Source organism: Tympanuchus pallidicinctus, unplaced genomic scaffold (assembly GCF_026119805.1).
Source record: "Tympanuchus pallidicinctus isolate F22 unplaced genomic scaffold, pur_lepc_1.0 scaffold11, whole genome shotgun sequence".
NCBI lineage: Eukaryota > Metazoa > Chordata > Aves > Galliformes > Phasianidae > Tympanuchus > Tympanuchus pallidicinctus.
In genome coordinates this window covers 146,748-174,550 of record NW_026294627.1, presented here as the reverse complement: position 1 = coordinate 174,550, position 27,803 = coordinate 146,748, and the positions used below count along the sequence as shown (strand labels likewise).

Here is a 27,803-nt window from a genome sequence, read left to right as displayed (position 1 = left end):
TTAGAGCAAAGGATGTATGCATCTTGCTTAACGAGGGCTTAATCTTGTGCTGTTTTGGATCAGCTCTAAAACCAAAACTCCAAGCAAGGACAATAAACGTGCCCCAGGATGGGAGGTCCTGAATGAATCTACATGGCAGAGGTTGGCAAACCCTGCCCAGGGCAGGAAGGTTGGAAATGAATGGTCTTGGTGGTCCCTTCCAACTCAACCCATTCCATGGTTCTATGATTCTGTGATTCAATGATTCTGTTGTCTATGATTCTACGATTCTACAATTCCATGATTCCATGATTCTATGATTCCTTGATTCTATGATTCTATGATTCTATGATCCTATAATTCTATGATTCTATGATTCTATGGTTCTATGATTCTGTGATTCGATGATTCTGTTGTCTATGATTCTACGATTCTACAATTCCATGATTCCATGATTCTATGATTCTATAATTCTATGATCCTATAATTCTATGATTCTATGGTTCTATGATTCTATGGTTCTATGCTTCTATGATTCTATGCTTCTATGATTCTATGATTCTATGGTTCTACGATTCTATGGTTCTACGGTTCTATGGTTCTATGATTCTATGATTCTATGGTTCTATGATTCTATGGTTCTATGATTCTATGATTCTATGGTTCTATGATTCTATGGTTCTATGATTCTATGCTTCTATGATTCTATGGTTCCATGATTCCATGATTCTATGATTCTATGATTCCATGATTCCATGTTTCTATGATTCTATGATTCTATGATTCCATGACTCTATGATTCTATGATTCTATGATTCTATGGTTCCATGATTCCATGATTCTATGATTCCATGATTCCATGTTTCTATGATTCTATGATTCTATGATTCTATGATTCTATGATTCTATGATTCTATGATTCTATGATTCTATGCTTCTATGATTCTATGATTCTATGATTCTATGATTCTATGCTTCTATGATTCTATGCTTCTATGCTTCTATGATTCTATGATTCTATGATTCTATGATTCTATGATTCTATGCTTCTATGATTCTATGATTCTATGATTCTATGCTTCTATGATTCTATGATTCTATGATTCTATGATTCCATGATTCTATGATTCCATGATTCTATGATTCTATGATTCTATGATTCCATGATTCTATGATTCTATGATTCTATGATTCTATGATTCTATGATTCCATGATTCCATGATTCTATGATTCCATGATTCTATGATTCCATGATTCCATGATTCTATGATTCCATGATTCTATGTTTCTATGTTTCTACAATTCTACTATTCCACGATTCTCCAACTACTGAATGTTCTTGGCAATGTAACAGAACTGCAAAGCGAGTTTATGTAACCTCATAAGCCATTAATGTGTCAAGAACTGAAAGTCAGAAAAGGAGGAAATAGAAAAAAGAGAATTAATCCCCTTGAGATAAGGAACTCAAAGGACTTGGTGATTGTTATTGGTCCCTTCCAGCTTGGACTATTCGGTGATTTTATGATCACACCTAATTGTGAATTTCTGTTAATTAAAGACAGCTTATGGTGGGAGTCTGCCCTTTAACATGCACCGAGTTTGATAGGACAAGGGGAATGGTACAAGATATTTGTAAAAAGGGAGATTTGGATTAGATGTTATTGGGAAAATCTTCACTCAGAGGACCTGTGGTGAAGCCCTGGAGCAGGGTGCTTAAGGAAGCCATGGGTGCCCCATCCCTGGAGGTGCCCAAGGTCATGGATGGGGCCCTGGGCAGCCTGAGCAGGTGGGGGCACCCAGCCCACGGCAGGGGTGGGGATTGGATGGGTTTTAGAGTCCGTTCCAACCCAAACCTTTCCATGACTCCACCATGATGTTGCCAGGGGGGTGGGGCCACACAATGTGTCCCCTGATCCCCTCCAGCCGTGGCTGGAAGAGTGCAGGGAGCACAGAGCTGCCCGGGGCTGTGCCCCAGCCCCTGTTGGCCACCCCGCCAGCAGCCCTTACCCTTCACAAGCTCGCAGTTGGAGCTGCTGCTCTTCTCCTGGGAACGGAGATGGATGAGGGCTCTGCTTTTGACGTGGCTGAAGTTGCTGACCTGAACGTACTCAAAGGGTGGGATGAGGATTTCTGACTGCTCAAACAGGCTCTGGCCAGCTCTGCCCTTATCTCAGCCCTCCAGATCCCACATCGGGCACCAAAAGGGCCAATGTGGGTTTCCCTTCCTCTCCACGACACCGCACGTCCTCCTGAGCCAGACCTTGTGGGAATCCCAGCCCAACGCTGCCACCACATCTACTCCAGCATCAGGAACACCCACTTCATGGCACAGCAATGGTCCACGTTGTCCAGTTCCCCTCCTCCAGCCTCCAGAAGAAGGTCGATGAGTCCTTTGGCCTGGACACCTTCTTCTGCGTGGAGCCCTGCCATGCTGTCCCCATCAAAGACTCCTCCTTCCACCCTGATGAGGACAGAGAAGTCCTCTTTGCACCCTTTGAGACCACGGAGGTCACCATAAAAAAGTAAGGGAAAAGCCTTTGTCCATCTCCACTCCCAGTGCAAAAACAGCACCTACAACTTGAAACTCGAGGAGAGTGCGGGCTGCCGGCAGGGCTCTCATGGAGGGAACATCTCTGCTGTTGGGGAACTTGTGGATATTTGGGAGCACGGGGAGCTGGAGGAACTTAGAGCTCTGCAAAGCCACGGGGTTCTGCAGGGGAAGGGGAGGAGTGGGACCACAGTGGGGTCAGGGGGTAGCGAGTAGCAGGGGTAGGGAGCTGCTCTACACCCTGCTGTGCAGGTCCCATGGGCTGCGTTCCAGGGAGGGAGCAAGGCAGCCTGGTCGTGCAGCACAGCTTGGTGCTTGGAGGTGACCTCACCGTGGAGGTGAGCACGGCGGGACCCTCAAGCAAAGATCTGCTCAGTCTTCAGCAGCCGTCGCGGCAGTGGCACAAGCTTTGGTGAGAAGCTCGAGCAGGATGTGGGGCCAGCAGTGCTGATGGGAATGTCACGGAGAGGCGTTCGGATCCAAGGGATGGCAGCAGTGCGGGGTGCAGCTCAGGGCTCCCCCAGGGCTGCCAGGGCTGCGGCTGCCAGGAGGAGCACGCAGAGGTGTGGGGGTTCCATGGGGCTGCTCCTGCCTGGGGGAACGGTGGCAGGCAGTTAATAGCAGTGAGGGGCTGCAAGCAGTGCCCAGCCTGGGCCAGGGGCTGCGGGGCCGGGGGCTCCTCTTACCTGCACTGAAAGCACACGGCCGCTCCTTGCACCTTTTCTCTGCAAAGAGACCGAGAGCGCTGCAGGGCCGCGGCACAGACAGAGGCTCCCACTGCACTGCGACCCCAGCGCAGAGCTGCCGGGCTGCAGCCATCAGCGGGGCCTGGCCTCAAGTTCCCCGTGGGCTCCCCGTTGGCCGAGCTCCCCACCTCCCCACGACCACAGCCTGCACAGCCTCCCCACATCCCTGGTCCTCACTGTGCCCAATTCACCCAAGCTCCCCATTCTGCAGCGCTGCAGCCCTTACCCTTCACGAACTCGCAGTTGTAGGTGCTGTTCATCCCCTGGGAGCGGAGCTGGATGGAGGTTCTTCCCTCATTGTAGGTGATGTTGGTGACCTTGAATTGCTCAAAGGGTGGGATGAGGACTTCATCCTCACCGGGGAAAGTGGAGAATTCCTTGATGGGCACGCCGTAGCAGGTCTCCACAGAGAAGAAGGTGTCTTGGCCAAAAGATTCGGCGACCTTCTTCCGCAGGGAGGAGGAGGTGAATTGGCCGAAGCGGACCACCCTGCCCTGCTGTGCCGTGAATCGGGTGCCCTTGACACCGCGGTAGACGTGGTGGCATCGCTGGGGCTGGGATTCCCGCAGGGTCTGCAGGGCTCTGCTCAGGAGGAAATGCAGCGTCTTGAAGGGGAAGGAGCGCAGGTAGTGCTGCCGGGAGATGCCATCCTCCCTCGTGGCTGTGTTGAACTGGTGGTACAGTTTCCCCTCCATCGTGTACGCCAGCATGGCTGTGGCCTGATCCCGTCTCAGTGCCGGTGGGCGGTCGGCACGACCCCATCGATTTCGCCACTCCATGGCAGCATTTCTCCAGCCCTCAGCATAGACCTCGTTGGTGAACTCCGTGCGGTTCAGCTCCTCCAGCCGGGCTGCAGCCATCAGCGGGGCCTGGCCTCAAGTTCCCCGTGGGCTCCCCATTGGCCGAGCTCCCCACCTTCCCACGACCACAACCTTCACAGCCTCCCCATGCCCCCGGTCCTCACTGTCCCAGATCCACCCAAGCTCCCCGTTCTGGAGCGCTGCAGCCCTTACCCTTCAAGAACTCGCAGTTGTAGGTGCTCTTCATCCCCCGGGATTGGAGCTGGATGAAGTTTCCCCTCTTCATGTAGTTGATGCTGGTGACCTCAAACTGCTCGGCAGGTGGGATGAGAACTTCATCCTCACCAGGGAAAGTGGAGAATTCCTTGATGGGCACACCATAGCAGGTCTCCACCGAGAAGAAGGTGCCTTCGCCAAATTCTTTATCTTTCTCCTCCTGTAAAGAGGTGGAGGTGAACTGGCCGAAGCGGACCATTGTGCCTTGGCGTGCGTGGAAGCGGACTTCCCTGACACCGCGGTAGACGTGGTCGCATTGCTGGGTCTGGGATTCCCGCAGGGTCTGCAGGGCTCTGCTCAGGAGGAAATGCAGCGTCTTGAAGGGGTAGGAGCTCAGGTAGTGCTGCCGGGAGCGCCCACCCTCTCGTGTGGCTTTGTTGAACTCCTTGTACAGATCCGCCTCTGTCGTGTACGCCAGCAGGGCCATGCCCTGATCACAGCACAATGGTGGTGGGCTGGCAGCACGACCCCATCGCTTCTGCCACTCCTTGATGGCAAATCTCCAGCCTTTAGCAAAGTCCCTGTTGGCTAATTCGGTGCGGTTCAGCTCCGGCAGCTCAGCCTCCATCGAGTCGATGCAGCCCTGGTACTGGTCATCAAAGGAGTTGGGGGCCATGTCCATCGCCACATCCTTAAAGCTGGCAGCCGATGCAGCAGTCCAGGTGCCGAGCAGCAGCACCCAGCCCAGGACAGTGTGCTCCATGTGCAGAAGGATGCAGGAGCCCAGCTCTGTGCAGCACTGCTCAGCAACGGCGCAGGGGCACAGCAGGTGGGCACAGCCCTGTATGCTATCCCCTCCTCCCTTTATCAGCTCCTTCAGGCTGTCCCACTCCCTTTCCCATAAGTGAAAGCGAAAGGCACAGGGAGTGTCCCCACTCTGGCAGCGAATCTTCAAAATGCAGCACCGGGACCACTGACTGCTACTCACAGCGAATAATGGAAGGAAGGAAGGAAGGAAGGAAAGCCCCAGCCAAGCCCTGAGTGCTTCTGTCCCAGCTCTGCGGATGGAGGACAGCCCAGGACCCCACACCTCAATGTCAGGGCCTGCAGCACCAGGCAGTGCAGCCACGGGGTTGTGGTGTTACCCTGCAGCAGCTCAGCCCCTTTGCTCACTGCCCCGTCCTTGGGGATGGGGGAGAGAATTGGGAAACAGCAGAAAAGAAGTCGAGCATTTGAATGATGCCCTCAATGAGATGCTCTGTGTTCTCCTTAGCCCAGCTCCTCACAGGAGAGCTGCTCCAGCCCTTTCAGCATCTCCATGACCTCCTCTGCACCCATTCCAACACCTCCACATCTTTCCTGTGATGGGACACCCAGACCTGGGTGCAGTGCTCCAGATGGGGCCTCATGAGGAAGTATTAGAGTAGATGTTGAAAAGCACCGTTCCCAGGACGGACCCCTTGGGGACACCGCTTGGCACCACCTCCAGCTGCGCACAGAGCCATTGACCACCACTCTCTGTCCACAACCATCCATCCAATTCCTTATCCACCAAATTGTCCACCCTTGAAACCCACAGCTCTACAATTTAGAGATCAGGTTGTGATCAGTTCACCTCCACCTCCTTCCAGAAGATCCTCGTCATGATCACAACATGATCATTGTGGTCCTTTGCAACTCAGGCCATTCTGGGATTCTATGGTTCTATGATTCTATGATCCCATGACTCTATGATCCCATGACTCTATGATTCTCTGGTTCTATGATTCTATGATTCCATGATTCTATGATTCTATGATTCTATGGTTCTATGATTCTATGATTCTATGCTTCTATGATTCTATGATTCCATGATTCCATGATTCTATGATTCTATGGTTCTATGGTTCTATGATTCTATGATTCTATGATTCTATGATTCTATGGTTCTATGGTTCTATGATTCTATGATTCTATGATTCTATGATTCTATGGTTCTATGATTCTATGATTCTATGATTCTATGGTTCTATGGTTCTATGGTTCTATGGTTCTATGATTCTATGATTCTATGGTTCTATGGTTCTATGATTCTATGATTCTATGGTTCTATGGTTCTATGATTCTATGCTTCTATGATTCTATGATTCCATGATTCCATGATTCTATGATTCTATGGTTCTATGGTTCTATGATTCTATGATTCTATGATTCTATGATTCTATGGTTCTATGGTTCTATGATTCTATGATTCTATGATTCTATGATTCTATGGTTCTATGATTCTATGATTCTATGATTCTATGATTCTATGGTTCTATGATTCTATGATTCTATGATTCTATGGTTCTATGGTTCTATGGTTCTATGGTTCTATGATTCTATGATTCTATGATTCTATGATTCTATGGTTCTATGATTCTATGATTCTATGATTCTATGATTCTATGGTTCTATGGTTCTATGATTCTATGGTTCTATGATTCTATGATTCTATGATTCTATGGTTCTATGGTTCTATGGTTCTATGGTTCTATGATTCTATGATTCTATGGTTCTATGGTTCTATGGTTCTATGGTTCTATGATTCTATGATTCTATGGTTCTATGGTTCTATGATTCTATGGTTCTATGATTCTATGATTCTATGGTTCTATGGTTCTATGATTCTATGATTCTATGGTTCTATGGTTCTATGATTCTATGGTTCTATGGTTCTATGATTCTATGATTCCATGATTCTATGATTCTATGGTTCTATGATTCTATGGTTCTATGATTCTATGATTCTATGGTTCTATGATTCCATGATTCTATGATTCTATGGTTCTATGGTTCTATGATTCTATGGTTCTATGATTCTATGATTCTATGATTCTATGATTCCATGATTCTATGATTCTATGGTTCTATGATTCTATGATTCTATGATTCTATGATTCCATGATTCTATGATTCTATGGTTCTATGATTCTATGATTCTATGATTCTATGGTTCTATGATTCTATGATTCTATGATTCTATGATTCCATGATTCTATGGTTCTATGGTTCTATGATTCTATGATTCTATGATTCTATGGTTCTATGATTCTATGATTCTATGGTTCTATGGTTCTATGATTCTATGGTTCTATGTTTTTATGATTCTATGATTCTATGATTCCATGATTCTATGATTCTATGGTTCTATGATTCTATGATTCTATGATTCTATGATTCTATGGTTCTATGATTCTATGATTCTATGATTCTATGATTCTATGATTCTATGATTCCATGATTCTATGATTCTATGGTTCTATGATTCTATGATTCTATGATTCTATGGTTCTATGGTTCTATGGTTCTATGATTCTATGATTCCATGATTCCATGATTCTATGATTCTATGATTCTATGGTTCTACGATTCTATGGTTCTATGGTTCTATGGTTCTATGATTCTATGGTTCTATGATTCTATGATTCTATGCTTCTATGATTCTATGATTCCATGATTCCATGATTCTATGGTTCTATGATTCTATGCTTCTATGATTCTATGGTTCTATGGTTCTATGATTCTATGATTCTATGATTCCATGATTCTATGATTCTATGGTTCTATGATTCTATGGTTCTATGATTCTATGGCTCTATGATTCTATGATTCTATGGTTCTATGGTTCTATGATTCTATGGTTCTATGATTCTATGGTTCTATGATTCTATGATTCTATGATTCTATGGTTCTATGATTCTATGATTCTATGGTTCTATGATTCTATGATTCTATGGTTCTACGATTCTATGGTTCTACGGTTCTATGATTCTATGATTCTATGATTCTATGATTCTATGGTTCTATGATTCTATGATTCTATGATTCTATGGTTCTATGATTCTATGGTTCTATGATTCTATGATTCTATGGTTCTATGATTCTATGATTCTATGATTCTATGATTCTATGGTTCTATGATTCTATGATTCTATGATTCTATGGTTCTATGATTCTATGATTCCATGATTCTATGATTCTATGGTTCTATGATTCTATGCTTCTATGATTCTATGGTTCTATGATTCTATGATTCTATGATTCCATGATTCTATGATTCTATGATTCTATGACCATTCCAGGTTCTTCTTCCCACCCACACAGCCATCAGATTCAAGGAGGCATCTTCACGGATTCATCAGTCCAGGGCAAAGAAGGCCCCCGATCCTCAGTGTGCTGCTACCCCATGGGACCTCTGACACTTACAAAAGGAAAGCAGAATGCTTCATTCTTATCTATCCTGTATAATTTTAACTCTTGCTTTAGCTTGGCCTGAAAATGCCTCTGCAAAGCTAACTGAAAAGCTGACTCAAGCTTTGACAGTTACAGCTTGCTGGGTATGTAGGGCCAGGGAGGGGAGGGTGCCTGCTTGTGGAGCAGCTGCACTGAATTGGACAGTCCCAGGTCGGGTAACAAACCAGATGGAAGAGGCTGGAGGAATTGTAAATATGGGGAAGAAAATCAGAGTAAGCTAGGTCCCAGATTTGACTTGTTGGTCGTTAATGATACCCGGTCCATTTTGTTATAGACAGGAATGATGACAGTGCAAACCTTATAAAGTCTGGGTGGAGGATCAAAGCTGCTGTGCTCATGTGGACCAAAATCAATGGGTAGAAACTGATTTACAGGCAATTTGGAGACAGATTGAAGTACTACACCATCCCCTCAGATGACACTTTGTTTGGATTCATGGCTGTATGGCATAAGCTCCCTAATTTGCCTGGCTAAAGCAGCTGTTGGTGGCAGAAGTTGAATTGATGGTCCCGATGGCGATAACCTGCAGAGACGCTGTTTTCAACCTAGAGGGGGATCCCCATGAAGATGAGGAGGCAGAGTTGCTGTTGAGACACAGTACAACCCCGTAAAGTCTTCGCAATAGCCTTCATCCGATGGCCACCAGATGAGCCCAGAGACCCTCCCTGCATTCCAGGAAGCACACACCGAAGAGGGAGACAGCCAGCTAATTTCTTGGAAATGTGATGAGTATGTAGGAGCTATGCCCAGAAATGTGTATTTGCTGCTCTCCTCGTGTGAGAGTCAGGAGGAGACACCATAATCAGCATCTCTGCTTTGTAAAGTTGCCTGGGTTATAGGGTTTCATTCCTTACATCACCCAGCAAAGAAGGTGATGAAGTGGGCTGACAGTGAACAGAACTTGTGAAGAGCCCAACAGTGTGGGGCGATGGCGGCCCCACTGGATGCTGTGTGTGGGGCTCCTGGTTCCCCCTGCTCAGCTGTCTTTGGGGCAGAGGGGCTTCATTAAAGCACACAGAGGTGTGGGGGTTCCATGGGGCTGCTCCTGCCTGGGGGGACGGTGGCAGGCAGTTAATAGCAGTGGGGCTGCAAGCAGTGCCCAGCCTGGGCCAGGGGCTGCGGGCTCCTCTTACCTGCACTGAAAGCACACGGCCGCTCCTTGCACCTTTTCTCTGCAAAGAGACCGAGAGCGCTGCAGGGCCGCGGCACAGACAGAGGCTCCCACTGCACTGCGACCCCAGCGCAGAGCTGCCGGGCTGCAGCCATCAGCGGGGCCTGGCCTCAAGTTCCCCGTGGGCTCCCTGTTGGCCGAGCTGCCCACCTCCCCACGACCACAGCCTGCACAGCCTCCCCACGCCCCCAGTCCTCACTATCCCTGATCCACCCAAGCTCCCCATTCTGGAGCGCTGCAGCCCTTACCCTTCACAAACTCGCAGTTGTAGGTGCTGCTGTTCCCCTGGGAGAGGAGATGGATTTCACTTCTGTCCCCATTGTAGGTGATGCTGGTGACCTCAAACTGCTCAAAGGGTGGGATGAGGACTTCGTCCTCACTGGGGAACGCGGAGAGGTCCTTGATGGGCACACCATAGCAGGTCAGCACCAAGAAGAACGTGTCCCGGCCAAAGCCTTCAGCGACCCCCTGGTTGAAGGAGGAGGAGGTGAAGCGTCCGAAGCGAACCACCTGGCCTTGCTGTGCTGTGAATCGGGTGCCCCTGACACCGCGGTAGACGTGGTAGCATTGCTGGGGCTGGGATTCCCGCAGGGTCTGCAGGGCTCTGCTCAGGAGGAAATGCAGCGTCTTGAAGGGGTAGGAGCTCAGGTAGTGCTGCCGGGAGCTCCCAGCCGTGAGCGTGGCGTTGTTGAAGACGCGGTACAGATCCCCCTCCATCGTGTACGCCAGCACAGCGATGGCCTGATCCCGTCCCAACACCACTGGGCTGGTGACATCACCCGATCGGCTCTGCCACCGCTCAGTGGCAGAACGCCAGCCCTCAGCGTAGGTTCTGTTGTTGAACTCGGTGCGGTTCAGCTCCGGCAGCTCAGCCTCCATCGAGTCGATGCAGCCCTGGTACTGGTCATCAAAGGAGTTGGGGGCCGTGTCCATCGCCACCTCCTTGATCTGGCTGTTCTTAATGCCGGCAGCCGATGCAGCAGTCCAGGTGCCGAGCAGCAGCACCCAGCCCAGGACAGTGTGCTCCATGTGCAGAAGGATGCAGGAGCCCAGCTCTGTGCAGCACTGCTCAGCAACGGCGCAGGGGCACAGGAGGGGGCACAGCTCAGTGTGCTCAGGATCACCCCGCTGCCTCCTCTGCCTGTTTCACTCTCCCCTCCTCCCTTTGCCACTTCCTTTATGCTGTCCCTCTCCATTTCCCGTAAGCAGAAGCAAAAAGCACAGAAAGTGTTCCCATGCTACCAGAGACACCAAGGGAGAAGCAATGGAACCACTGACAGCTGCTCACAGGGGAAAAAGGAAGGAAGGAAAGCCCCCAGCCAAGCCCTGAGTGCTCCCGTCCCAGCTCTGCGGATGGACGTCGGCCCAGGACCCCACACCTCAATGTCGGGGCCTGCAGCGCCAGGCAGTGCAGCCACGGGGTTGTGGTGTTACCCTGCAGCAGCTCAGCCCCCCTTTGCTCACTGCCCCGTCCTTGGGGATGGGGGAGAGAATTGGGAAACAGCAGAAAAGAAGTTGAGCTCACCACCCATCAGTGGCTGCCCCATCACTGCAAGCATGTGCTGATTGCCATGGTGAGCCTGTGGGACGTGACATGATCCACCTCCAGGCCCCCCCATATCTATATGTCAGCCATCATCCTCCGTACAAATGGTCATGATCCCCTTGACTTGCTTAATTACCCTGTGTGTTTCACATCCATGATAACCTGTGCAATAGCATCCACGGCCAAGTCCACCCCTCGATCCCGAGCGCAGCCACAGGCACCCATCACCTCCTCCTCTGTTGACGTTCCAAAATCTCTGCCTTCATCCAGTCCATGATCATTTCCAAGATCCCTGCACAACGAGGGATTCCAACTTGAGCCCACTGTGTGGTCACTGCAAGTCACTTCCTCCACGTAACATCAGTGGCAGTTGGGTGAACCAGTTCCTGTTTAATTGGGTGGAAGGCTTGCTGCTGCTCTCTTCTGAGCCACTTGATAATTGGAAGAATTATCGTTAGCACGGGGTGGTCACACACTGGGACAGGTTTGCAGGTAGCAGTTGATGCTCCATGCCTGCAGTGCTCAGGAGGCATTTGGACGATGCCCTCAGCGCAGTGCTGTACATTCTGGTTAGCCCTGCAGTGCTGCACTGAGGGGTCCATGGAGCCTTCCTTCCCTTCTCCATGCTGGACACCCCCAGCCCCCTCAGCCTTTCCCCACAGGAGAGCTGCTCCAGCCCTTTCAGCATCTCCGCGACCTCCTCTGCTCCCATTCCAACACCTCCACGTCTTTCCTGGGACGGGACACCCAGACCTGGGTGCAGTGCTCCAGGTGGGGCCTCATGATGAAGGAGCAGAGGGACAATCCTTTACTCCTGCTGTGCCAAGCGCACCGCTCAGCTGGGCGTCAGCAGCAAACTGCTGAGGCTGCACTCGATCCCATCGTTGGTGTCACTGAGGGAGATGTTGATGTTCCCAGGACGGACCCCTTGGGGACACCGCTCAGCTCCGCCTCCCGCTGAACTCAGAGCCGTTGACCACCACCCTCTGACCACGGCCGTCCGTCCGATTCCTTACCCACCGAGTTGCCCACCCTTGAAACCCACAGCTCTCCACTTCAGAGATCAGGACATTTTCCTTCCTCCTCCCTCCAGAAGAACCTCCCCAAAGAGCTCGGCCCGCACACCTTCTTCTCGGTGCAGACCTGCTATGGTGCGCCCGTCCAGAGCTTCACCGCCCTCCCTGCTGAGCACAAAGTCCTCATCCCAGCTGCCGAGCAGCTCAAGGTCACCAGCATCACCTGTAACAAAGGCATCACCTCCATCACCAGGGGAAGAGCAGCTCCTACAGCTGCGAGCTCATGAAGGGCACGGGCTGCAGCGCGGCGCTCCTGAATGGGGAGCTGGGATGGATCGGGGCCCGGCAGCTGCGGGAGAGCCCTGAGCTCTGCACTGCCCCTCCGCAAGGACAGGAGGGCAGCAAGGCGCCCTCATTGCATCGCGTGGAAACTGCAGGCGCTGCTTCCCGCTGCTTTTTGGACGCTTTTGGTGCCGCTGTCCAACGGGGAACAACAGCGGGTGAATCACGAGAGCAGCTTCTCTTGGTGAGAAGTGCCTTTGCACACTGATGAAGCAGTTAGCAGGTGGAAGACGGTGTGCCTGCATAAGGGTGAGCTGAGGGCAGAATGCGGAGTCGGCAGTAAATCTCAGGCAATCAAAGATAAGAAAGAGCAATGGAGGCCTTGTTGTTGAAGGTATGGCAGCAAAGCAGATGCCTGAACTGAACACAGCGCCAGTGCCGTGTTGTTTGGGCTGCCCCCACCAAAAGGTTGGAGGTTCACAGTGACGGTGACTGCAAGCCTTCATCCAACGACCACCAGAGACCCCAACCCCATTTACAGCACTCATGCTCAGGAGGCTGGCACAGTATGTGCATTGCTTCTCACAGCTCCGGCCCGTTTCCCTGGGATGCTGTGTGTACTTCAGCCTTTATATGCAGGCACTGCTGTTCTTGGTGTGTGAGCTCGGCTCCTCCAGTCCACCCCAGACAAAGCTGCTTGTCCGCCTCTGCTGATCTTCGCAGCCATAAGCAGCAGCGCTGTGACATGGCAGCAGCCCCCGCTCAGCCCCGGATAATTCCCAGCTGTCAGTAAGTCTTATCATCGAAAGTGCCTCATGCAGCCAGATTTGAGCCCAACCAACACTGCTTCTCTGTCACCCCATCACGCAGTGGCTCAAAGGTTGTTTGAAACTGGTGAATAAATGACCATCGAGGGTGGTGAGGAAAGAAAAGAAAAAGAAAGTAAAGATAAGGGAAAGAGAGCTGGAGGTATGGGGGGGATAAATGTTGCACAGTTCTACCCTGGATTTCTTGGGCTTGCTCAGAAGTGTTGCCCTCACCGGCCCCACTTGTCCTCGGTTGCAGTGGTTACAAAGAGCAGCACGCTGTGCAGGTTGAATAAAGCACGGAACCACGCACGGAACAAACATCAGCATTGCCTCAGCACAAAACAGCACAGGAAGGATGTGGAGCTCTTGGAGCGGGTCCAGAGGAGGACACTGAGATGAGCAGAGGGCTGGAGCAGCTCTGCTGTGAGGAAAGGTTGAGGGAACTGGGCTTGTTGAGCTTGGAGAAGAGAAGGCTGCAGGGAGACCTCATGGTGGCCTTCAGTGCTTGAAGGGAGCGGGCAAACAGGAGGGGGAACGGCTGTGTGTGAGGGTGGATGGTGATGGGACAAGGAACGGCTTGAAAGTGAGTCAGGGGAGGTTTGGGTTGGATGTGAGGAGGAAGTTTTTGAGCCAGAGGGTGGTGAGGCACTGGCACAGGTTGCCCAAGGAGGCTGTGGATGCCCCAAACCTGCAGGCATTCAAGGCCAGGCTGGATGTGGCTCTGGGCAGCCTGGGCTGCTGGTTGGTGACCTGCATGCAGCAGGAACAGGTTGGAAGTGGATGAGCACTGTGCTCCTCTGCAACCCAGGCCGTTCTGTGATTCTATGATTCTATGATTTTATGATTCTATGATTTTATGATTTTATAACCATTCCAAGTACTTCTACCCACCCAAACAGCGATCAGCATCAACGTGGGTTATAGGGTTTCCTTCCTTTACATCACCCAGCAAAGAGGGTGGACAAGTGGGCTGACACAGAACAGAACTCGTGATGAGCCCAACAGCGAGGGGCGATGGCTGCCCCACTGGATGCTGTGTGTGGGGCTCCTGGTGCCCCCCTCTCAGCTGTCTGTGGGGCAGAGGGGCTTCATTAAAGCAAGTGCCTGGTGAGCCGCATGAGCAGGGCTGGGAGATGCAGTGAATACAACCGATAAAAACAATGCTTTTATTTTTCTGTCAGAGCTCTGGATCATTCTCTGCCGCTGTTCCACATCCAACAGCGGCACCAAAAGCGTCAGGAGCAGGAAAGCAGCATCTGCAGTTTCCATGAGATGTGTTGGCACGTTGCTGCCCTCCTGTCCATGTGGAGGGATGGTGTAGAGGTCAGGACTCTCCCACGGCTGCCAGGGCTGCGGCTGCCAGGATGAGCACCCAGAGGTGTGGGGATTCCATGGGGCTGCTCCTGCCTGGGGAGGATGGGGATGGGCATTAATGGCAGTGGGGCTGCAAGAGGCGCCCAGCCTGGGCCAGGGGCTGCGGGCTGGGGGCTCCTCTTACCTGCACTGAAAGCACACGGCCAGCCACGGGAGCCGGGCTGGGAGGGCCACAGCACAGACAGAGGCTCCCACTGCACTGCGACCCCAGCGCAGAGCTGCCGGGCTGCAGCCATCAGCGGGGCCTGGCCTCAAGTTCCCCGTGGGCTCCCCGTTGGCCGAGCTCCCCACCTCCCCACGACCACAGCCTGCACAGCCTCCCCACGCCCTCAGATCTCACTTCCCAGATCCACCCAAGCTCCCCATTCTGGAGCGCTGCAGCCCTTACCCTTCACAAACTCGCAGTTGTAGGTGCTGCTGTTCCACCGGGATTGGAGCTGGATGAAGTTTCCGTCCGTCGTGTAGGTGATGCTGGTGACCTCAAAGTGCTCAAAGGGTGGGATGAGGACTTCGTCCTCACTGGGGAACGCGGAGAGGTCCTTGATGGGCACACCATAGCAGGTCAGCACCAAGAAGAACGTGTCCCGGCCAAAACCTTCAGCGACCCCCTGGTTGAAGGAGGAGGAGGTGAAGCGTCCGAAGCGAACCACCTGGCCTTGCTGTGCTGTGAATCGGGTGCCCCTGACACCGCGGTAGACGTGGTAGCATTGCTGGGTCTGGGATTCCCGCAGGGTCTGCAGGGCTCTGCTCAGGAGGAAATGCAGCGTCTTGAAGGGGTAGGAGCTCAGGTAGTGCTGCCGGGAGCTCCCAGCCGTGAGCGTGGCGTTGTTGAAGACGCGGTACAGATCCCCCTCCATCGTGTACGCCAGCACAGCTATGGCCTGATCCCGTTCCAACACCACTGGGCTGGTGGCATCATCCGATCGGCTCTGCCACAGCTCAGTGGCAGAACGCCAGCCCTCAGCGTAGGTTCTGTTGTTGAACTCGGTGCGGTTCAGCTCCGGCAGCTCAGCCTCCATCGAGTCGATGCAGCCCTGGTACTGGTCATCAAAGGAGTTGGGGGCCGTGTCCATCGCCACCTCCTTGATCTGGCTGTTCTTAATGCCGGCAGCCGATGCAGCAGTCCAGGTGCCGAGCAGCAGCACCCAGCCCAGGACAGTGTGCTTCATGTGCAGAAGGATGCAGGAGCCCAGCTCTGTGCAGCACTGCTCAGCAACGGCGCAGGGGCACAGGAGGGGGCACAGCTCAGTGTGCTCAGGATCACCCCGCTGCCTCCTCTGCCTGTTTCACTCTCCCCTCCTCCCTTTGCCACTTCCTTTATGCTGTCCCTCTCCATTTCCCGTAAGCAGAAGCAAAAAGCACAGAAAGTGTTCCCATGCTACCAGAGACACCAAGGGAAAAGCAATGGAACTACTGACAGCTGCTCACAGGGGAAAAGGGAAGGAAGGAAAGCCCCCAGCCAAGCCCTGAGTGCTCCCGTCCCAGCTCTGTGGATGGACGTCGGCCCAGGACCCCACACCTCAATGTCGGGGCCTGCAGCGCCAGGCAGTGCAGCCACGGGGTTGTGGTGTTACCCTGCAGCAGCTCAGCCCCTTTGCTCACTGCCCCGTCCTTGGGGATGGGGGAGAGAATTGGGAAACAGCAGAAAAGAAGTTGAGCTCACCACCCATCAGTGGCTGCCCCATCACTGCAAGCATGTGCTGATTGCCATGGTGAGCCTGTGGGACGTGACATGATCCACCTCCAGGCCCCCCCATATCTATATGTCAGCCATCATCCTCCGTACAAATGGTCATGATCCCCTTGACTTGCTTAATTACCCTGTGTGTTTCACATCCATGATAACCTGTGCAATAGCATCCACGGCCAAGTCCACCCCTCGATCCCGAGCGCAGCCACAGGCACCCATCACCTCCTCCTCTGTTGACGTTCCAAAATCTCTGCCTTCATCCAGTCCATGATCATTTCCAAGATCCCTGCACAACGAGGGATTCCAACTTGAGCCCACTGTGTGGTCACTGCAAGTCACTTCCTCCACGTAACATCAGTGGCAGTTGGGTGAACCAGTTCCTGTTTAATTGGGTGGAAGGCTTGCTGCTGCTCTCTTCTGAGCCACTTGATAATTGGAAGAATTATCGTTAGCACGGGGTGGTCACACACTGGGACAGGTTTGCAGGTAGCAGTTGATGCTCCATGCCTGCAGTGCTCAGGAGGCATTTGGACGATGCCCTCAGCGCAGTGCTGTACATTCTGGTTAGCCCTGCAGTGCTGCACTGAGGGGTCCATGGAGCCTTCCTTCCCTTCTCCATGCTGGACACCCCCAGCCCCCTCAGCCTTTCCCCACAGGAGAGCTGCTCCAGCCCTTTCAGCATCTCCGCGACCTCCTCTGCTCCCATTCCAACACCTCCACGTCTTTCCTGGGACGGGACACCCAGACCTGGGTGCAGTGCTCCAGGTGGGGCCTCATGATGAAGGAGCAGAGGGACAATCCTTTACTCCTGCTGTGCCAAGCGCACCGCTCAGCTGGGCGTCAGCAGCAAACTGCTGAGGCTGCACTCGATCCCATCGTTGGTGTCACTGAGGGAGATGTTGATGTTCCCAGGACGGACCCCTTGGGGACACCGCTCAGCTCCGCCTCCCGCTGAACTCAGAGCCGTTGACCACCACCCTCTGACCACGGCCGTCCATCCGATTCCTTACCCACCGAGTTGCCCACCCTTGAAACCCACAGCTCTCCACTTCAGAGATCAGGACATTTTCCTTCCTCCTCCCTCCAGAAGAACCTCCCCAAAGAGCTCGGCCCGCACACCTTCTTCTCGGTGCAGACCTGCTATGGTGCGCCCGTCCAGAGCTTCACCGCCCTCCCTGCTGAGCACAAAGTCCTCATCCCAGCTGCCGAGCAGCTCAAGGTCACCAGCATCACCTGTAACAAAGGCATCACCTCCATCACCAGGGGAAGAGCAGCTCCTACAGCTGCGAGCTCATGAAGGGCACGGGCTGCAGCGCGGCGCTCCTGAATGGGGAGCTGGGATGGATCGGGGCCCGGCAGCTGCGGGAGAGCCCTGAGCTCTGCACTGCCCCTCCGCAAGGACAGGAGGGCAGCAAGGCGCCCTCATTGCATCGCGTGGAAACTGCAGGCGCTGCTTCCCGCTGCTTTTTGGACGCTTTTGGTGCCGCTGTCCAACGGGGAACGACAGCGGGTGAATCACGAGAGCAGCTTCTCTTGGTGAGAAGTGCCTTTGCACACTGATGAAGCAGTGAGCAGGTGGAAGACGGTGTGCCTGCATAAGGGTGAGCTGAGGGCAGAATGCAGAGTCGGCAGTAAATCTCAGGCAATCAAAGATAAGAAAGAACAATGGAGGCCTTGTTGTTGAAGGTATGGCAGCAAAGCAGATGCCTGAACTGAACACAGCGCCAGTGCCGTGTTGTTTGGGCTGCCCCCACCAAAAGGTTGGAGGTTCACAGTGACGGTGACTGCAAGCCTTCATCCAACGACCACCAGAGACCCCAACCCCATTTACAGCACTCATGCTCAGGAGGCTGGCACAGTATGTGCATTGCTTCTCACAGCTCCGGCCCGTTTCCCTGGGATGCTGTGTGTACTTCAGCCTTTATATGCAGGCACTGCTGTTCTTGGTGTGTCAGCTCGGCTCCTCCAGTCCACCCAAGGCAAAGCTGCTTGTCCGCCTCTGCTGATATTCGCAGCCATAAGCAGCAGCGCTGTGACATGGCAGCAGCCCCCGCTCAGCCCCGGATAATTCCCAGCTGTCAGTAAGTCTTATCATCGAAAGTGCCTCATGCAGCCAGATTTGAGCCCAACCAACACTGCTTCTCTGTCACCCCATCACGCAGTGGCTCAAAGGTTGTTTGAAACTGGTGAATAAATGACCATCGAGGGTGGTGAGGAAAGAAAAGAAAAAGAAAGTAAAGATAAGGGAAAGAGAGCTGGAGGTATGGGGGGGATAAATGTTGCACAGTTCTACCCTGGATTTCTTGGGCTTGCTCAGAAGTGTTGCCCTCACCGGCCCCACTTGTCCTCGGTTGCAGTGGTTACAAAGAGCAGCACGCTGTGCAGGTTGAATAAAGCACGGAACCACGCACGGAACAAACATCAGCATTGCCTCCGCACAAAACAGCACAGGAAGGACGTGGAGCTCTTGGAGCGGGTCCAGAGGAGGACACTGAGATGAGCAGAGGGCTGGAGCAGCTCTGCTGTGAGGAAAGGTTGAGGGAACTGGGCTTGTTGAGCTTGGAGAAGAGAAGGCTGCAGGGAGACCTCATGGTGGCCTTCAGTGCTTGAAGGGAGCGGGCAAACAGGAGGGGGAACGGCTGTGTGTGAGGGTGGATGGTGATGGGACAAGGAACGGCTTGAAAGTGAGTCAGGGGAGGTTTGTGTTGGATGTGAGGAGGAAGTTTTGGAGGCAGAGGGTGGTGAGGCACTGGCACAGGTTGCCCAAGGATGCTGTGGATGCCCCAAACCTGCAGGCATTCAAGGCCAGGCTGGATGTGGCTCTGGGCAGCCTGGGCTGCTGGTTGGTGACCTGCATGCAGCAGGAACAGGTTGGAAGTGGATGAGCACTGTGCTCCTCTGCAACCCAGGCCGTTCTGTGATTCTATGATTCTATGATTTTATGATTCTATGATTTTATGATTTTATAACCATTCCAATTACTTCTACCCACCCAAACAGCGATCAGCATCAACGTGGGTTATAGGGTTTCCTTCCTTTACATCACCCAGCAAAGAGGGTGGACAAGTGGGCTGACACAGAACAGAACTCGTGATGAGCCCAACAGCGAGGGGCGATGGCTGCCCCACTGGATGCTGTGTGTGGGGCTCCTGGTGCCCCCCTCTCAGCTGTCTGTGGGGCAGAGGGGCTTCATTAAAGCAAGTGCCTGGTGAGCCGCATGAGCAGGGCTGGGAGATGCAGTGAATACAACCGATAAAAACAATGCTTTTATTTTTCTGTCAGAGCTCTGGATCATTCTCTGCCGCTGTTCCACATCCAACAGCGGCACCAAAAGCGTCAGGAGCAGGAAAGCAGCATCTGCAGTTTCCATGAGATGTGTTGGCACGTTGCTGCCCTCCTGACCATGTGGAGGGATGGTGTAGAGGTCAGGACTCTGCCACGGCTGCCAGGGCTGCGGCTGCCAGGATGAGCACCCAGAGGTGTGGGGATTCCATGGGGCTGCTCCTGCCTGGGGAGGATGGGGATGGGCATTAATGGCAGTGGGGCTGCAAGAGGCGCCCAGCCTGGGCCAGGGGCTGCGGGCTGGGGGCTCCTCTTACCTGCACTGAAAGCACACGGCCAGCCACGGGAGCCGGGCTGGGAGGGCCACAGCACAGACAGAGGCTCCCACTGCACTGCGACCCCAGCGCAGAGCTGCCGGGCTGCAGCCATCAGCGGGGCCTGGCCTCAAGTTCCCCGTGGGCTCCCCGTTGGCCGAGCTCCCCACCTCCCCACGACCACAGCCTGCACAGCCTCCCCACGCCCTCAGATCTCACTTCCCAGATCCACCCAAGCTCCCCATTCTGGAGCTCTGCAGCCCTTACCCTTCACAAACTCGCAGTTGTAGGTGCTGCTGTTCCACCGGGATTGGAGCTGGATGAAGTTTCCGTCCGTCGTGTAGGTGATGCTGGTGACCTCAAAGTGCTCGGCAGGTGGGATGAGGACTTCGTCCTCACTGGGGAACGCGGAGAGGTCCTTGATGGGCACACCATAGCAGGTCAGCACCAAGAAGAACGTGTCCCGGCCAAAACCTTCAGCGACCCCCTGGTTGAAGGAGGAGGAGGTGAACTGGCCGAAGCGAACCACCTGGCCTTGCTGTGCTGTGAATCGGGTGCCCCTGACACCGCGGTAGACGTGGTAGCATTGCTGGGTCTGGGATTCCCGCAGGGTCTGCAGGGCTCTGCTCAGGAGGAAATGCAGCGTCTTGAAGGGGTAGGAGCTCAGGTAGTGCTGCCGGGAGCTCCCAGCCGTGAGCGTGGCGTTGTTGAAGACGCGGTACAGATCCCCCTCCATCGTGTACGCCAGCACAGCTATGGCCTGATCCCGTTCCAACACCACTGGGCTGGTGGCATCACCCGATCGGCTCTGCCACAGCTCAGTGGCAGAACGCCAGCCCTCAGCGTAGGTTCTGTTGTTGAACTCGGTGCGGTTCAGCTCCGGCAGCTCAGCCTCCATCGAGTCGATGCAGCCCTGGTACTGGTCATCAAAGGAGTTGGGGGCCATGTCCATCGCCACCTCCTTGATCTGGCTGTTCTTAATGCCGGCAGCCGATGCAGCAGTCCAGGTGCCGAGCAGTAGCACCCAGCCCAGGACAGTGAGCTCCATGTGCAGAAGGATGCAGGAGCCCAGCTCTGTGCAGCACTGCTCAGCAACGGCGCAGGGGCACAGGAGGGGGCACAGCTCAGTGTGCTCAGGATCACCCCGCTGCCTCCTCTGCCTGTTTCACTCTCCCCTCCTCCCTTTGCCACTTCCTTTATGCTGTCCCTCTCCATTTCCCGTAAGCAGAAGCAAAAAGCACAGAAAGTGTTCCCATGCTACCAGAGACACCAAGGGAAAAGCAATGGAACTACTGACAGCTGCTCACAGGGGAAAAGGGAAGGAAGGAAAGCCCCCAGCCAAGCCCTGAGTGCTCCCGTCCCAGCTCTGTGGATGGACGTCAGCCCAGGACCCCACACCTCAATGTCGGGGCCTGCAGCGCCAGGCAGTGCAGCCACGGGGTTGTGGTGTTACCCTGCAGCAGCTCAGCCCCTTTGCTCACTGCCCCGTCCTTGGGGATGGGGGAGAGAATTGGGAAACAGCAGAAAAGAAGTTGAGCTCACCACCCATCAGTGGCTGCCCCATCACTGCAAGCATGTGCTGATTGCCATGGTGAGCCTGTGGGACGTGACATGATCCACCTCCAGGCCCCCCCATATCTATATGTCAGCCATCATCCTCCGTACAAATGGTCATTATCCCCTTGACTTGCTTAATTACCCTGTGTGTTTCACATCCATGATAACCTGTGCAATAGCATCCACGGCCAAGTCCACCCCTCGATCCCGAGCCCAGCCACAGGCACCCATCACCTCCTCCTCTGTTGACGTTCCAAAATCTCTGCCTTCATCCAGTCCATGATCATTTCCAAGATCCCTGCACAACGAGGGATTCCAACTTGAGCCCACTGTGTGGTCACTGCAAGTCACTTCCTCCACATAACATCAGTGGCAGTTGGGTGAACCAGTTCCTGTTTAATTGGGTGGAAGGCTTGCTGCTGCTCTCTTCTGAGCCACTTGATAATTGGAAGAATTATCGTTAGCACGGGGTGGTCACACACTGGGACAGGTTTGCAGGTAGCAGTTGATGCTCCATGCCTGCAGTGCTCAGGAGGCATTTGGACGATGCCCTCAGCGCAGTGCTGTACATTCTGGTTAGCCCTGCAGTGCTGCACTGAGGGGTCCATGGAGCCTTCCTTCCCTTCTCCATGCTGGACACCCCCAGCCCCCTCAGCCTTTCCCCACAGGAGAGCTGCTCCAGCCCTTTCAGCATCTCCGCGACCTCCTCTGCTCCCATTCCAACACCTCCACGTCTTTCCTGGGACGGGACACCCAGACCTGGGTGCAGTGCTCCAGGTGGGGCCTCATGATGAAGGAGCAGAGGGACAATCCTTTACTCCTGCTGTGCCAAGCGCACCGCTCAGCTGGGCGTCAGCAGCAAACTGCTGAGGCTGCACTCGATCCCATCGTTGGTGTCACTGAGGGAGATGTTGATGTTCCCAGGACGGACCCCTTGGGGACACCGCTCAGCTCCGCCTCCCGCTGAACTCAGAGCCGTTGACCACCACCCTCTGACCACGGCCATCCATCCGATTCCTTACCCACCGAGTTGCCCACCCTTGAAACCCACAGCTCTCCACTTCAGAGATCAGGACATTTTCCTTCCTCCTCCCTCCAGAAGAACCTCCCCAAAGAGCTCGGCCCGCACACCTTCTTCTCGGTGCAGACCTGCTATGGTGCGCCCGTCCAGAGCTTCACCGCCCTCCCTGCTGAGCACAAAGTCCTCATCCCAGCTGCCGAGCAGCTCAAGGTCACCAGCATCACCTGTAACAAAGGCATCACCTCCATCACCAGGGGAAGAGCAGCTCCTACAGCTGCGAGCTCATGAAGGGCACGGGCTGCAGCGCGGCGCTCCTGAATGGGGAGCTGGGATGGATCGGGGCCCGGCAGCTGCGGGAGAGCCCTGAGCTCTGCACTGCCCCTCCGCAAGGACAGGAGGGCAGCAAGGCGCCCTCATTGCATCGCGTGGAAACTGCAGGCGCTGCTTCCCGCTGCTTTTTGGACGCTTTTGGTGCCGCTGTCCAACGGGGAACGACAGCGGGTGAATCACGAGAGCAGCTTCTCTTGGTGAGAAGTGCCTTTGCACACTGATGAAGCAGTGAGCAGGTGGAAGACGGTGTGCCTGCATAAGGGTGAGCTGAGGGCAGAATGCAGAGTCGGCAGTAAATCTCAGGCAATCAAAGATAAGAAAGAACAATGGAGGCCTTGTTGTTGAAGGTATGGCAGCAAAGCAGATGCCTGAACTGAACACAGCGCCAGTGCCGTGTTGTTTGGGCTGCCCCCACCAAAAGGTTGGAGGTTCACAGTGACGGTGACTGCAAGCCTTCATCCAACGACCACCAGAGACCCCAACCCCATTTACAGCACTCATGCTCAGGAGGCTGGCACAGTATGTGCATTGCTTCTCACAGCTCCGGCCCGTTTCCCTGGGATGCTGTGTGTACTTCAGCCTTTATATGCAGGCACTGCTGTTCTTGGTGTGTCAGCTCGGCTCCTCCAGTCCACCCAAGGCAAAGCTGCTTGTCCGCCTCTGCTGATCTTCGCAGCCATAAGCAGCAGCGCTGTGACATGGCAGCAGCCCCCGCTCAGCCCCGGATAATTCCCAGCTGTCAGTAAGTCTTATCATCGAAAGTGCCTCATGCAGCCAGATTTGAGCCCAACCAACACTGCTTCTCTGTCACCCCATCACGCAGTGGCTCAAAGGTTGTTTGAAACTGGTGAATAAATGACCATCGAGGGTGGTGAGGAAAGAAAAGAAAAAGAAAGTAAAGATAAGGGAAAGAGAGCTGGAGGTATGGGGGGGATAAATGTTGCACAGTTCTACCCTGGATTTCTTGGGCTTGCTCAGAAGTGTTGCCCTCACCGGCCCCACTTGTCCTCGGTTGCAGTGGTTACAAAGAGCAGCACGCTGTGCAGGTTGAATAAAGCACGGAACCACGCACGGAACAAACATCAGCATTGCCTCCGCACAAAACAGCACAGGAAGGACGTGGAGCTCTTGGAGCGGGTCCAGAGGAGGACACTGAGATGAGCAGAGGGCTGGAGCAGCTCTGCTGTGAGGAAAGGTTGAGGGAACTGGGCTTGTTGAGCTTGGAGAAGAGAAGGCTGCAGGGAGACCTCATGGTGGCCTTCAGTGCTTGAAGGGAGCGGGCAAACAGGAGGGGGAACGGCTGTGTGTGAGGGTGGATGGTGATGGGACAAGGAACGGCTTGAAAGTGAGTCAGGGGAGGTTTGTGTTGGATGTGAGGAGGAAGTTTTGGAGGCAGAGGGTGGTGAGGCACTGGCACAGGTTGCCCAAGGAGGCTGTGGATGCCCCAAACCTGCAGGCATTCAAGGCCAGGCTGGATGTGGCTCTGGGCAGCCTGGGCTGCTGGTTGGTGACCTGCATGCAGCAGGAACAGGTTGGAGCTGGATGAGCTCTGTGCTCCTCTGCAACCCAGGCCGTTCTGTGATTCTATGATTCTATGATTTTATGATTCTATGATTTTATGATTTTATAACCATTCCAAGTACTTCTACCCACCCAAACAGCGATCAGCATCAACGTGGGTTATAGGGTTTCCTTCCTTTACATCACCCAGCAAAGAGGGTGGACAAGTGGGCTGACACAGAACAGAACTCGTGATGAGCCCAACAGCGAGGGGCGATGGCTGCCCCACTGGATGCTGTGTGTGGGGCTCCTGGTGCCCCCCTCTCAGCTGTCTGTGGGGCAGAGGGGCTTCATTAAAGCAAGTGCCTGGTGAGCCGCGTGAGCAGGGCTGGGAGATGCAGTGAATACAACCGATAAAAACAATGCTTTTATTTTTCTGTCAGAGCTCTGGATCATTCTCTGCCGCTGTTCCACATCCAACAGCGGCACCAAAAGCGTCAGGAGCAGGAAAGCAGCATCTGCAGTTTCCATGAGATGTGTTGGCACGTTGCTGCCCTCCTGTCCATGTGGAGGGATGGTGTAGAGGTCAGGACTCTCCCACGGCTGCCAGGGCTGCGGCTGCCAGGATGAGCACCCAGAGGTGAGGGGATTCCATGGGGCTGCTCCTGCCTGGGGAGGATGGGGATGGGCATTAATGGCAGTGGGGCTGCAAGAGGCGCCCAGCCTGGGCCAGGGGCTGCGGGCTGGGGGCTCCTCTTACCTGCACTGAAAGCACACGGCCAGCCACGGGAGCCGGGCTGGGAGGGCCACGGCACAGACAGAGGCTCCCACTGCACTGCGACCCCAGCGCAGAGCTGCCGGGCTGCAGCCATCAGCGGGGCCTGGCCTCAAGTTCCCCGTGGGCTCCCCGTTGGCCGAGCTCCCCACCTCCCCACGACCACAGCCTGCACAGCCTCCCCACGCCCTCAGATCTCACTTCCCAGATCCACCCAAGCTCCCCGTTCTGCAGCGCTGCAGCCCTTACCCTTCACAAACTCGCAGTTGTAGGTGCTGCTGTTCCACCGGGATTGGAGCTGGATGAAGTTTCCGTCCGTCGTGTAGGTGATGCTGGTGACCTCAAACTGCTCGGCAGGTGGGATGAGGACTTCGTCCTCACTGGGGAACGCGGAGAGGTCCTTGATGGGCACACCATAGCAGGTCAGCACCAAGAAGAACGTGTCCCGGCCAAAGCCTTCAGCGACCCCCTGGTTGAAGGAGGAGGAGGTGAAGCGTCCGAAGCGAACCACCTGGCCTTGCTGTGCTGTGAATCGGGTGCCCCTGACACCGCGGTAGACGTGGTAGCATTGCTGGGTCTGGGATTCCCGCAGGGTCTGCAGGGCTCTGCTCAGGAGGAAATGCAGCGTCTTGAAGGGGTAGGAGCTCAGGTAGTGCTGCCGGGAGCTCCCAGCCGTGAGCGTGGCGTTGTTGAAGACGCGGTACAGATCCCCCTCCATCGTGTACGCCAGCACAGCGATGGCCTGATCCCGTTCCAACACCACTGGGCTGGTGGCATCATCCGATCGGCTCTGCCACAGCTCGGTGGCAGAACGCCAGCCCTCAGCGTAGGTTCTGTTGTTGAACTCGGTGCGGTTCAGCTCCGGCAGCTCAGCCTGCATCGAGTCGATGCAGCCCTGGTACTGGTCATCAAAGGAGTTGGGGGCCGTGTCCATCGCCACCTCCTTGATCTGGCTGTTCTTAATGCTGGCAGCCGATGCAGCAGTCCAGGTGCCGAGCAGCAGCACCCAGCCCAGGACAGTGTGCTCCATGTGCAGAAGGATGCAGGAGCCCAGCTCTGTGCAGCACTGCTCAGCAACGGCGCAGGGGCACAGGAGGGGGCACAGCTCAGTGTGCTCAGGATCACCCCGCTGCCTCCTCTGCCTGTTTCACTCTCCCCTCCTCCCTTTGCCACTTCCTTTATGCTGTCCCTCTCCATTTCCCGTAAGCAGAAGCAAAAAGCACAGAAAGTGTTCCCATGCTACCAGAGACACCAAGGGAAAAGCAATGGAACCACTGACAGCTGCTCACAGGGGAAAAAGGAAGGAAGGAAAGCCCCCAGCCAAGCCCTGAGTGCTCCCGTCCCAGCTCTGCGGATGGACGTCGGCCCAGGACCCCACACCTCAATGTCGGGGCCTGCAGCGCCAGGCAGTGCAGCCACGGGGTTATGGTGTTACCCTGCAGCAGCTCAGCCCCTTTGCTCACTGCCCCGTCCTTGGGGATGGGGGAGAGAATTGGGAAACAGCAGAAAAGAAGTTGAGCTCACCACCCATCAGTGGCTGCCCCATCACTGCAAGCATGTGCTGATTGCCATGGTGAGCCTGTGGGACGTGACATGATCCACCTCCAGGCCCCCCCATATCTATATGTCAGCCATCATCCTCCAGACAAATGGTCATGATCCCCTTGACTTGCTTAATTACCCTGTGTGTTTCACATCCATGATAACCTGTGCAATAGCATCCACGGCCAAGTCCACCCCTCGATCCCGAGCGCAGCCACAGGCACCCATCACCTCCTCCTCTGTTGACGTTCCAAAATCTCTGCCTTCATCCAGTCCATGATCATTTCCAAGATCCCTGCACAACGAGGGATTCCAACTTGAGCCCACTGTGTGGTCACTGCAAGTCACTTCCTCCACATAACATCAGTGGCAGTTGGGTGAACCAGTTCCTGTTTAATTGGGTGGAAGGCTTGCTGCTGCTCTCTTCTGAGCCACTTGATAATTGGAAGAATTATCGTTAGCACGGGGTGGTCACACACTGGGACAGGTTTGCAGGTAGCAGTTGATGCTCCATGCCTGCAGTGCTCAGGAGGCATTTGGACGATGCCCTCAGCGCAGTGCTGTACATTCTGGTTAGCCCTGCAGTGCTGCACTGAGGGGTCCATGGAGCCTTCCTTCCCTTCTCCATGCTGGACACCCCCAGCCCCCTCAGCCTTTCCCCACAGGAGAGCTGCTCCAGCCCTTTCAGCATCTCCGCGACCTCCTCTGCTCCCATTCCAACACCTCCACGTCTTTCCTGGGACGGGACACCCAGACCTGGGTGCAGTGCTCCAGGTGGGGCCTCATGATGAAGGAGCAGAGGGACAATCCTTTACTCCTGCTGTGCCAAGCGCACCGCTCAGCTGGGCGTCAGCAGCAAACTGCTGAGGCTGCACTCGATCCCATCGTTGGTGTCACTGAGGGAGATGTTGATGTTCCCAGGACGGACCCCTTGGGGACACCGCTCAGCTCCGCCTCCCGCTGAACTCAGAGCCGTTGACCACCACCCTCTGACCACGGCCGTCCATCCGATTCCTTACCCACCGAGTT

General features: G+C 54.2%; 1 protein-coding gene across 11 annotated transcripts; it reads right to left on the bottom strand.

Moving 5' to 3' along the window:
- Positions 1 to 594: 594 nt before the first annotated feature.
- Positions 595 to 27,769, bottom strand: LOC128074970 (erythroblast NAD(P)(+)--arginine ADP-ribosyltransferase-like). Of its 11 annotated transcripts, XM_052671367.1 has the most exons (6): positions 26,222 to 27,769; positions 20,556 to 21,056; positions 9,985 to 10,223; positions 9,699 to 9,737; positions 3,215 to 3,253; positions 597 to 3,120 (listed from the first exon to the last, which is right to left on the bottom strand). In XM_052671367.1, exons 1-6 carry the CDS (start codon positions 26,260 to 26,262, stop codon positions 3,038 to 3,040), a joined length of 942 nt encoding a protein of 313 aa, XP_052527327.1. In that variant the 5' UTR covers positions 26,263 to 27,769; the 3' UTR covers positions 597 to 3,037. The 11 variants fall into 11 exon arrangements, with proteins under 11 accessions (XP_052527329.1, XP_052527330.1, XP_052527327.1 ...); XM_052671368.1 differs by lacking the exons at positions 9,699 to 9,737; positions 9,985 to 10,223; positions 26,222 to 27,769 and adding exons at positions 3,501 to 3,523; positions 4,311 to 4,395 and having other exon boundaries at positions 976 to 3,120; positions 20,425 to 21,285; XM_052671369.1 differs by lacking the exons at positions 3,215 to 3,253; positions 20,556 to 21,056; positions 26,222 to 27,769 and adding an exon at positions 16,283 to 16,536 and having other exon boundaries at positions 595 to 3,120; positions 9,985 to 11,115.
- Between the last annotated feature and the right edge of the window lie 34 nt (positions 27,770 to 27,803).